This window comes from Pan troglodytes, chromosome 13 (assembly GCF_028858775.2).
Source record: "Pan troglodytes isolate AG18354 chromosome 13, NHGRI_mPanTro3-v2.0_pri, whole genome shotgun sequence".
Lineage (NCBI taxonomy): Eukaryota > Metazoa > Chordata > Mammalia > Primates > Hominidae > Pan > Pan troglodytes.
Window position 1 is genome coordinate 108,781,187 of NC_072411.2, and position 12,399 is coordinate 108,793,585.

Below are 12,399 nucleotides of genomic sequence, written 5' to 3' on the forward strand. Positions count from 1 at the left end.
AAGATATATGAAAAACATTCATTGTTCCTCATTTTCCCCTCTTGAAGATACAATAGAAACTCCGTTAACTATACTTAACCATTTCCTTTATAAAATTACTTGCCTGAAGCCCAGAAGAGTCTTGGTCAGTAGGCTATATACTAGTACACCCAATACTAGTGGTGTGCTGGTAAATTTTAATACCTAGCTCTCTTGATTTATAATGTTTGCTGATATCTGTGGTGTAAATATTGCCACCATAGCTGATTTCAAGCTATCAAAGTGAGATCACTGATGCGGAGTTAGGAGAGGATGTATCTAGCTGGCTCTCGGGATCTGATGGGAGCTGGCTCCAGCAACCACTGCCACACTCCCCAGACTGTTTAGGCCAATTGTAATCTCTGTTGTAGTTATGTGATTGAACTTTAAAAGTTGTAAACTCTAAGGCAAAGAGTACTTGTTTTATCAAAACAAAGTTGCACTTCTGAAAAGACTTTATATAGATGAGAATCTTTTAAAAAATGCATAGAAATCAGGTATTGGTGACAAACTTATGAAAGATTGGAACAAAAATTGAAATTGCTTTGGAATTATCTTTAAGTCTTTGTTTTACTTTAAGGAAACCAAAATTAGATTAGTACATGATATGATAAGGTTGTGCTTCATGCTAAAATGATGTGAAATTCTAATTACCTGGCCCTACTCAGAGAATGCCTTGAAACTAGAAATTTAAAAAAATAGTGACTTAATTTATATTTAAACTTTTAAGTTTCTACTTTAATGGATGTTTTCCATTAACTATCAGTTTAATTGTGTTGAATATCAATAGAATACCTCTTACTTTTGTATGCACATTTATTTTCTGTTCCAGTTGCCTTTAAATATATTGCTTGAGATGTTAGTAAGAAGCAAAATTTATCAGAACACATATAATTTAAGAGAGGTCCTTTTTGGTGGAAAGGAAAGCCAGATGTGTAGGCAGTCATTTTAGACAGTAAAGGCTAAAATAGGAGTTTCTGAAGGACTTTAATTTGCTTGAAACCCCAAGATAGTTTTTTTATCTGAATTATTTTTGTTTATTGGAACATTGAGATTTTTTTTCCCAGCTGATTCTCAATCTTAAGCATTGTGGCATGTTGTGAAATTATGGCTTTTGAAGCCTAAGCTTTTTTCAACATCCATTATATAAATACTTTTAGAGTAGTGCAAATAATAATTAAGATATATTCAATGTCTTTGAATGCACAAAGTGCATTCTCAAATAGCTGTTAATCTATAGAATCTGTTCTCAAACCTTTACTTGCAATTCCAAATCTCTTGTTCTACCATAATATATCAGGAAAGTACATGAAGCTATCAATCAAAAGAGCAAATCTCAGTAACTGTGCAAAATAGGAAACAGTTACTACTAAGTGTTAATTACAATTAAATAGTTATAGTTTTTTGGTAATTGTTAAAACAACATATTTTTTGAATTTATTTTTTAACCCTTCTCAATGGTAAACATTTAAATAACCTTATTCTTATGAATAATAAAATAGCATACTTCTTAAAATATTATTTTATATGTAGAAAATTTCTACACACCATGTCACATGTTCTGTGATAAAGTTCCTTATTTAGGCTATCAAATCTTTTAAGGGTAAATTTTAATAATTCATTTTATTATTGTTGTTAGTATTATTATTATTATTGTTATTATTTTGAGATAGGTTCTCACTCTGTCACCCAGGCTGGAGTACAGTGATCCAATCTCATCTCGGCGCAACCTGCGCCTCCGCAGCTCAAGTGATCCTCCCATTTCAGCCTCCCGAGTAGCTGGGACTATAGGTGCATATGACCATGCCTGGCTATTTTTTGTATTTTTGTTTTTGTAGAAACTGGGTTTCGCCATATTGCCTAGGCTGGTGTTGAGCTCCTGGACTCAAGTGATCTGTCTGCTTCAACCTCCGAAAGTGCTGGAATTGCTGGCGTGAACCACCATGCCTGGCCTATTATTACTATTATTAAAATGGGTGAGAAGTAGGTATGATATGGTCATCAGTTTTTGAAACAAGGAAAAAGAATTGTAATTTGTACTGATAAATTTAGAGGGAATCAATGTTTAAAAAGGAAAAAAAGGCCATGTGTGGTGGCTCACGCCTATAATCGCAGCACTTTGGGAGTCCAAGGCGTGTGGATCACTTGAGGTAAGGAGTTCGAGACCAGCCTGGCCAACATGGTGAAACCCCATTTCTACTAAAATATAAATATATATATATATACACACACACACACACACACACACACACACATATACATATACATATACAAAAAAAATTTAAAAATTAGCCAGAGGTGGTGACATTTACCTGTAATCTCAGCTACTCGGGAGGCTGAGACAGGAGAATTGATTGAACCCGGGAGGTGGAGGTTGCACTGAGCCAAGATTGCACCACTGCACTCCAGCCTGGGCGACAGAGTGAGACTCCGTCTCAAAAAAGAGGAAAGCTTTTATTTTTGAGTGGTAATAATGCCTAAAATAGAAATTGCCTAAGATTTCTACTATTTAAAGAAATAGTACTTCTTGGCTAATAGAACTAAATATATTCCTTTTGCTTTAAGACAGAGTTACATTCTAATCCATAATAGTCCCAAATACGTATGTCATTTTATAAGAATTTTTTTTTGAGAGCTGAAAAAAATTTTTTGAGGTATGCTTTCTATGAGATGAAGGTTGTTTTTAAATTTGATTGCCACTTCAGTAGTATATCAGAACTTACTGGATCAAAGTACTTAAATTCACATGTTGAAAGTCAAACTGAACTAGAATAATTAATACATTTATTTCTGAATATGTGGGGATTTGCTGCTGGGCTTTAGGATAATCATCTCACTGAGAGTACTCATCTTACAGTCTTTATACTATACGATCCAGAATAGTTATTTTGATAATTCTCACCTTCGGGTTGAAAAACCAGATTCTAATCTTATTTTTTTTCAAAAGACAGTTTTCTTAAGGATTGCATGTGTTCAGGAAGGAAAAGCAACCAGTTTAAATAAAGATTGTTTTAAACTGATCAGAAATGTGAAAGTAAGTTTTGTTATAAATGGTGATTGCATATTTTTCTTTATATGCAAAATTAGTTCTAATTCATGCAGGAAATAGAAACATTCTGCCTACATTTGCATTCAAGCTTATCCCTTTAATTCAGAGTGATTTAACGTTGGCTGCCTGAAAAAAATGCAGATATCTTATTTTGAATAGGTATCACATTATCAGTGGCTTTCCATTAGAAAAGAAAAATCCCTCAATTTGGTAAAAAGTATCTTAGTACCTGGCTGGTGGAACCTCATTTGCAAGCCAATTATAGCCTTGATAAGAGTCTGCAAACATGTCTTTGAGCTGCTTAAGTTAAAAATAAATATTAAAAATCTTATTCTAATAGAAAATTGGTTGAGATTTTTTAAAGTGCATAAAGTGCATGAAAAGCAAATGTTTTGCGTACGTTTTTTGCTACATACTTAACTATGCGTCAATAAATGTAAATATGTGAGGATAATTTAAATATTTTTCAATTTAAACCTCACTTGGTTTTCCTTACTTAAAAACCACTACATTTTATATACACCTAACAAATTTTGAGTTTTCATTAATAATCATGATTTGTTAGGAATATACATAAACTATTTATAGGAATTGTTAACTGAACCAGCTTACCTCCTCCCTCAACCTAGAGACTAGAAGGATTTAAATTCTAGCTGTGTGATCTTGAGTAAGTTATTTGGGGATAATAAAACCCACCTCATAGAGTTGTGAGGAGCAAATATTTGTTTCAGGAGAAACACTTACAGTTTCTACTAAACCCTAGGTGTCCAATTAAATGGCACTTCAAGTTAACAAATCTAGTGGTCATTGTTCTGTCCTTGTCTTACTCTCTCAGCAATATTGGACACAGTTGATTACCCTCTTTTTTTGAAAATTTTATTTCATCTCTTGGCTTCTATGACATGGTAGCTCTCTCACCTCACTGGCTATTTCTTCCTAGTCTTTAAAATCTGACCTCTGGAATTATGTGAGTGCCGCAGGGCTTGGTTCAGGGCTCTTTTCTCTTTGTATACTCTCTACCTAAGTAACAACTTCCAGCCTCAAGTCTTTAAGTGGGATCATGACTTTAAGCTCGTTATTCCCTACTTTTAGCTCTAGCCCCTTAAGTTCTGTGCTCATATACAGAACTGCCTATTTGATATCTCTACTTTAGTGTCGATTTGAATAGAACTTCTGAATCAGAACTCTTAGTTCCCTAGTCCTAAACTTCTCTTCTTCTAGTCTCTCTTATTATTTTAAGTGGCACCACAATCCCCCATCCATTCAAGTTCAAAACCTAGGAGTTACCTTTTAATTCTTCTCTTTCCTCACCTTCCACATCCTATACATCATCCAGTCGTGGGAGCTCTACCCTCGTAGTGGTACTTGAATTCACTTCTCTCTACAGTTGTTTAGCCTCCATTATCTCTTACCTGGACTATTGCAGTAGCTTCCCAACAGGTATCTCTGTTTCCATTCTTGGCACTCTCTAATTTACATAACAATGACAGGCAAAATAATTTTTCTAAAAAGAAAATCAGAGGATTGAAAATTACAAATATGAAATAAATTTAAAACATTACATTTTGATAGACTTTTAAAGTACCTCATTTTATTAATTTTTAAAACTTGAAATGTTTTAAAACTTGTCATGTTTTCCATGATCATTATGCTATAAAAAGAAATCTCAATAAAATAACAAATTAATACTCAGAAGCAAACTAAAATTCATCTTAATAGGTGTGTAACACCACTGCATTAGAAGAATAGATATCAGCTAATGTTTTCTCTTTCAATCCACAATTCAGTGGAACTAGAACATTTTCATCATCCCAGAGGAACTTAATGTTAATATTTTTCCTTTTACTCTTAAGTATATCTTGGAAAGTTTTCAGCTTGTGGAATTTGCTAGGCAACTTAAAATGCTGAGCTATCTATAGAAACTTCTTTATGCCAAGTTTACAAAATGTGTTATAATGCCTGAATAATTTCAGATTAATAGGATGTTTTATGACCCAGTTATATGCACACATTACAGTTTACTTTAAAAGAACACAAATACAGACAGTTTGGGTCAGATTATGATGTACAGTAGTGGCAATAACATGAACAGTAATAGTAATATTATACCAACAGTTATGTATTCATGAATACTATAATAATAGCAGAATATTAATTTATTTAGCATTTATTATGGGTAATCAGTGTTTTTGTTGTTATAAAAAATAAACATTAGATATGTAAACATTGAGATATGTATTCTTTGTTTAAAAAACATAGTCACAGAGATAGAATGAAATGAAGGGAATCTGACAAAAGTTATATATAGGGTGCGAATGGGCAAAGGACAAAAGAATTTTCTAATGTAGAAATATTTTGAATCTTTATGAAAGATGCATTATTTTCATAATTATAATTGAAGGTAAATTTCAAAGACTTGTGCAAATCTGAGTCTGTGGTTTTAAGTAGGTTTTGTTTTCCTTAGTGTTGTAGAAATAATAACCTCATGGACCAGTAGAGGGCATGATTTTCCTATGGTAGACTTCAGTTTTCAAATGTCCTCTTGAAGACATTAAGCAAAGCGTACTACTCCTTGCTAAAAACGTAGCCCTCCAGATGTCATTGTAGAATTACTCTATTAATTTACTTTTCTATATTTCTTAAATAAACATAAACAATCATAAACTCTCAGCACACTTCATTTTTACTTTTTGTCTTCTCTTTGTTTTGACTTTGAGCAGTCAAAAGCAAACGGCTTCATTTGGAGGAGGCATTCCTCTGAAAGGATACACTAAATGCCTGGCAAATGCTGTCCATATCATGGACAGTATCTAAAGCACTGACAAAGACATTTTCTTGATCTGTGCGTGGCCTTGAATTTAAAGTGAGACAAGTGGGTTAAGCCTTTTGTATAAGCTACAAAATGTCATTTCAATGAAAACAAAAGGATTGAATTTGTAGACATTAAGACTAAATTTAAAACTTACTTTTTAGGTATAAAGCTTCTCATATCGATTTCTATAGGTCCTTACTATTATTCAGAACATCGTAGGTTTTTTTGTTTTTTTTTGAAAAAAATTTTGTAAAGACAGGATCTCACTGTGTTGCTTAGGCTGATCTCAAATCCCTGGCCTCAAGCAGTCCTCCAGCCTCCACCTGCCAAAGTGTTGGGATTACAGTTGTGAGCCATGCTGCCCAGCTAACATCATGTTTTAGATAGTCAGAGTTTTGCCACCTAACAGAGAAGTAACACCACCAAATCCAGTATACCACAAACTAAATTATATATTTTTAAATCCATATTTCTACTATTACTGAGATATTTCTGCTTTTACAGCATTTTGAAATTTATTATTCACTTATGATTTGGCAGTGACTGGTATGTATTTCCCCCCTAGTATAAGAAGCATCGCTCTTCTCATGCACATACCAACAACTTTGCAAAGTCCGTGGTCAACCTTGTGGATTCTGTAAGTATCCTGGTTTTCTTGAATTTGTGTGCCAAGATGGAATGGTTTATCTCTATTTGCTTACTTGTACTTTAGGTATTTCTTGAACAAATTTAAAAATACAATCCTGAAGCTCATCTGGCTAAGGAATTATAGGATGGTCCGCTTCACAGAGTAGTGCTCTGAGAGTTTCAGATGACTGAGTTATTCCCGGAATCCCAAAGATACATTAGTGTTGCTTCTGAGTTGCGTCTATACATTATTGCCCCCAGTCTGTGGAGGACAAAAACAGTGGAGAAATAGCTACCAAAATCTATTTGCTATTATACTGGCAAATGAGACTTTTTAAAGAAACAACTGGGCTTTTCTTAAATATATGGTGGTAACAGAGAAGAAAAAATGGATTGAAGCAGAGTATGTTTGGAGAATATAGGTAATACCAAAAAAAATTTTTTTAAGGACACAAATATATTTTTTTAGTGCTCCCATTAGTGTGATATTTCATACTTAATTTCTAGATGATGGAAATAAGTGCAGTCCCCAAATAAAACTAATTTGGAAGAATAAAATATGTATCTCCTTACAAAGACTTCTAACTGTACAAATCTTCAATATTGATATGTTTTCCTCACTTATTTTGTGAATTACAGAAAAGCTTAAGATTTTCTGCCTTTTTCCTGCCTTAGGTTAGAACTCTATAGATATGAACATTATATATTATGTTCCAATGAATAATTCAGTTGACTAGTCAGAAATTAAATATAGAATATTACTCCATATGTTGTAATGTAAAGTGCTATTTTGCTTAGCTAAATATATTTTTATCTGATATTTTATTGTGTGTTCCCTCTTAAATGGGAAAAAAACCCCACCATTTTTTATAAGTTGCCAAATATCTAAATGATACTTATTTACTCCAAAGAGCTGCCTTCTTTTCTGCCTTTTAAGCAGTCCACAAACCTCCAATCATGTAAATACTCATAACATATGTATGTTATGTACCTGGTGGGCACAGCTGCACAAAACTATAACATGAGTGGATGTGCGTCGAGTATCTCATATAGAGTTAGGATTGCATCTCAGTGCCAATTTACACCTGGTTTATTAATTTTCTTTAATTTCAGCTCTTGTCTATCTTCTCAGAGGAAAACCACAAGTGAATGTGGAAAAGAGAATCTTAACCACATCTTTTCCTCTGCAAAAGCTGTTTACTTGGTAGCATCTCTGAATTAGTCATTTCAACATAATTGAATAGAGTTACATCATGCAAAGTGTAATTTTTATTTTGGGTTACCACATAAGGTTCTGAAGCTGACCACTAATTTTTAAAAGACATTACATTTAACTTGTTTTTGTTGTAAAGTCATTATATAATAGCTTCAATTTGATTTAGGCATAATGGTGTTCCCCTTCTTCAGTGTGTTCAAAGATCATCCATTGGTTTTTGTTTGTTTGTTTGTTTGTTTGTTTGTTTTTCTTTGAGACAGAGTCTTGCTCTGTCGCCCAGGCTGGAGTGTAGTGGCACGATCTCAGCTCACTGCAAGCTCCGCCTCCCAGGTTCACGCCATTCTCCTGCCTCAGCCTCCCGAGTAGCTGGGACTACAGGCGCCCACCATCACACTTGGCTAATTTTTTGTATTTTTAGTAGAGACGGGGTTTCACCGTGTTAGCCAGGATGGTCTTGACCTCCTGACCCCGTGAAACACCCGCCTCGGCCTCCCAAAGTGCTGGGATTACAGGCGTGAGCTACCGCGCCTGGCCCATTGTTTTCTTAATTAGTTTGAAAACAGGGCAAAATGACAGCATTCATTGAAGTTGCTTAATTGTGTGAATTGTTTAGCTACTGGGCCAAAAGTAGAGAGAGAGCAGAAACGGAACAATTTAAATATTGTGGGTGATGCCACCCAGTGGTGAGGATGAGATGAGTGATAGGGATCTGCTGTTTTTTAGCCTCAGATCCTTGAGTCTCTCTCTCTCCCAGTGTTATTTTACTTTTCATATAATATGACCTCCAAGGGTAAGCCAGCTATATTGTTTGGTGCTTATCTGGAGATTTAGTGATTCATTCCAATCCAGCAGGAATAAATTGTTGCACTGCAGTTACTCAGAACTGGTATATCAGGCTCCAACCTGTTACCTGCTATGAGATTTGAAAGGGTGATTTTACTGAACGATGTTTTAAATTTATGCCCTGGCTTTAGAATCCTTACTGTCTCTCCCTAGGACAGTGAATGTATTGCTCTGGGATCGAAATAACCCTATAGGAGAGTTGAAACCAAATTGTGTGATTGTTCTTTCTTTATTTTTGCTCTTGGAAAAAAGAAAGGAAAAGAAGATTCTCTATAATGGGCTAATTATGACCCCATGTTCTCTCACCTCCCCCTTCCTGTCCTTCCACTGACTCTGACTCACTGATCGTGCATGTTTGACCCAGTGTTTTCCTCCTGCACCTGTCCTGTTGTATACCCTCAGATTTACAAGGAGCAGCTCAACACCAGGGTTGTCCTGGTGGCTGTAGAGACCTGGACTGAGAAGGATCAGATTGACATCACCACCAACCCTGTGCAGATGCTCCATGAGTTCTCAAAATACCGGCAGCGCATTAAGCAGCATGCTGATGCTGTGCACCTCATCTCGTACGTACTCATTTCAGCCTTTAGTGTAGTCTTTGGTCTGACATTTATCCTTATCCCTTTTTTGGTTCAGTTAAGTTAAATATCAGAAAATAGTGACTTGAACAAGATTGCTGTGGGGTCCTTTGTCTGTTAGATAAGAAGCATGGAGTTAGGATATCCCATGCTGGGATGCTGATGGTTCTGCAGTCACAATATCTACCTTTAGAGCCCTTAACTTCCATCCTCAAGATCAACTCACAATCTAGGATGCCTGCTGGCCCTCCAGCCTTCATTACTGGCAGCGGGCATGACATGTGGGGAGAAGGGCAAAAGGGTACTCCTTCCAGCCGAGCTGACTGCTGTAAAGCAGGTTTCCTGAAAGCTTGCACATGTCTGTTTCATGAACAAATCATTTGCTAGGTGTTAGTCACATGGGCCACACCTAGCTACAAGAGAGGCTAGCAAATGTAGTCCTTTTAGATGAACCATTCAGTTGAGTTTCTACTACTAAGGAAAAAGGGTTCTATACTTTCTTTTTAATATAATAAGCTATTCTCTTCCCCAGTCATGGCAAAGCTATTTTCAGATAGTCCTCTAAGGTTCTGTCCTGGAATCAAACCAACCAAACCACTCCTTCTTTTCCTCCCACCGTTACCGTTGACTTCCTGTTTTTTCAGTCTTTAATCAGCAATTTTTAATAATCAGCAATATTAATTCTTTTTAATCACTGCTAGATATTTCTCTACTAGAAAAAAGTCAAGAGCTGTGTCTGTTTATCTTGGTGTTTTCAATTCCTGTGCTAGTACAGGATGCTTAGTAGGTACTTGGTGCTTGCTCAATTGAAATTATGTAACATAACAAATTTAAAGGTAATTATGTCATAAATTTTAAGGTAGTTGAAATACAGTTTTTGATTTCTTGGAGGAGGATGGTTTGGGGGTGTTCCATGTAGGAGGGTAGACATATTTTGGGAGAGTATGAAATGATGGTCCACCACGTTGGTTTTCTGATAGCACTGCTTTTTCTTAAGGCGGGTGACATTTCACTATAAGAGAAGCAGTCTGAGTTACTTTGGAGGTGTCTGTTCTCGCACAAGAGGAGTTGGTGTGAATGAGGTAAATTTTACCAATTAGAGTTTCATCTTTGCATCTGTTCTCTTTTTTCCCTATGGCCCAGTTTACATCCTTTCTCGTGCTTGTTTAGAATGATGACATGGCAAATGTAGCATGAGTGGCTTATATTACTAATAAATAGAACCCAACGTGGTCCTTTTGGTTCATAGTGACATATTTTGGTGTCATAATGACAATTTTTCGTATATATCAGGCAAATGCAGCTGAAGATTGGCCTGGAGACTTTTAGGCCTCTATAGATAAGATGTTAAGCTTTTATAAGCTTATTAATCCTTCCCTGACTTTTTTTTGTTATAATGCTCCTCTGTCTATGTTAAATTTAACTCATTAAAATCAAAGGATTTCTGATATCAGTACTGTATGTTTTTTTCTCCCTATGTATATATTTTCATTTTCATGCCTTCTACCTACCTATCTGTAGAATGAACTCAAACACCTATTTCCTTAATCTCATTGTTCAGATTTTAATACTTTCAGTTTTATAAAGGAAATTCTTAATTGGTAACAGCACCCAAAAAGCATAACCAATTATATCTAAACTCTTGTCAATACTGAAATATATTATACCAGGTTATGTCAATAGCCTACAATTAGCCTGGAATAATATTGGAGTATATTATACCAGGTTATCCCAGTTGCCCATTTAGTGGGTACCTCTCTTGACATATTTTAGTAAGTTAAATTTATTCTTAGTTTGGTATAAGTTGAATTGGAGCACAGCCTTTTGTGACTTGTATTTTATGTTTCAATGTGAGAGCTTCAAATTCTGAGAGATATCACATAGTAAGAGGGGCTTTCTGCTTCTTGGGCCCAGTTGTAAAGAGGAGGTGAGAAGTAGCATATGCCATCTTAAGATACTGACAGGCTCTACTTAGGGAACTGAGAAGATTTGTGGTAACAATTAAGAAATAATAACTAGCTTTGTGCACTCTCTCAAATGTCTCCCACACACTTTCAACTCTGAAAAACAGTATGGTCTTCCAATGGCAGTGGCACAAGTATTATCGCAGAGCCTGGCTCAAAACCTTGGAATCCAATGGGAACCTTCTAGCAGAAAGCCAAGTATGTACACTGACCTTCTTACTCATTTTCATGTGCCATTCTGTCTGTATAATGCATGTCCAGTCAATAAATAAATATTTTTCATTCCAGTCATTATAGTTTAATTGTAGTATATCTCCTTCCTCTAAAATATTTAGAAAATAAGCAACTTAAGGTAATTTTTAATCTGTTTAGGTTGTAAAAATTTCCCTTTCAAAATCCATAAAATCATACCCAGTTTCTCCGGGAATGAGTCAGCTCTTTCTCACACTGCAGAACGTGGGGATGGGGGCAGGGAATACTCTCACACTCAGGGTTCTAGCAGCTGAGCAGACGTACAAGGTGCTAGATTAAGCTCCATCACAAGCTTAGTGAGATCACAGTTGGATTGGGAAATAGCTTAGATCTAGAGTCAAAGAGAGCTCATCTTTAAACTCTAATGAAATTTACCCACCTAGTCTCATCAGAGAAGTTGGAGAAAAAGGCTTTGCAAGGGAAGACCCTGCCCCAGGGCCTTTTAAGCATGGGAACAGGTGGTAGAGGATAGGATTCTCCTCTAGTGGCCGAGGCAGGTCCAAAAAGGAGAACCAATAGGGCCACACATCCCATCGGTAAAAAACATAGCCAGTGACTGTTAGGCGTCATTTTTTCGTTAGTCAGATGAGAGGTAGATAGAAAGACAGGGCTAATTTTCTAGTGGGCAAAGGGTCTAGGGCTCACAGTAATCTGAAGGGTCCATGAAAAATGTTAATTTCTTTTAAAATCAGAATAAAATTCAACCCAGATTGTGTTTATCTTTATACAAACCCAGTGGTAAAATATAATTTTTAATACATTTTTATGGCAGTGGGCAACGACCTAATGCAATCCGGTGGAAAGAGAGACCAAAGTGTTCACTCATATTATTCACTTAACTAGAAATTAGGTGAAAGTGCCTTCCTATTTTTTGAAAATATGAGACACTGGGAGTAAAGGTCTCACTTACCACCCCAACCTCCCTAGAGAAGAAAAGGAAAAATCTACCTTAATATCCTTCTATATTTTATATTCTTTTTTTCATTAATGCATAATATTGTGGAAAATTGAAACAAATTATATTTACACAGGCTTCTCAA

At 35.6% G+C, this 12,399-nt stretch overlaps 1 protein-coding gene across 3 annotated transcripts in view; it reads left to right on the forward strand.

Moving 5' to 3' along the window:
• Nucleotides 1-12,399, forward strand: part of ADAM23 (ADAM metallopeptidase domain 23) — a 177,591-nt gene that overhangs the window by 107,539 nt on the left and 57,653 nt on the right. For all 3 annotated transcript variants that reach the window (XM_009444104.5, XM_516049.8, XM_009444105.5), the window contains exons 10-13: nucleotides 6,445-6,516; nucleotides 8,968-9,131; nucleotides 10,141-10,225; nucleotides 11,215-11,305. In XM_009444104.5, coding sequence (XP_009442379.1) covers nucleotides 6,445-6,516; nucleotides 8,968-9,131; nucleotides 10,141-10,225; nucleotides 11,215-11,305 — 412 coding nt within the window. The remainder of the gene's footprint in view (nucleotides 1-6,444; nucleotides 6,517-8,967; nucleotides 9,132-10,140; nucleotides 10,226-11,214; nucleotides 11,306-12,399) is intronic.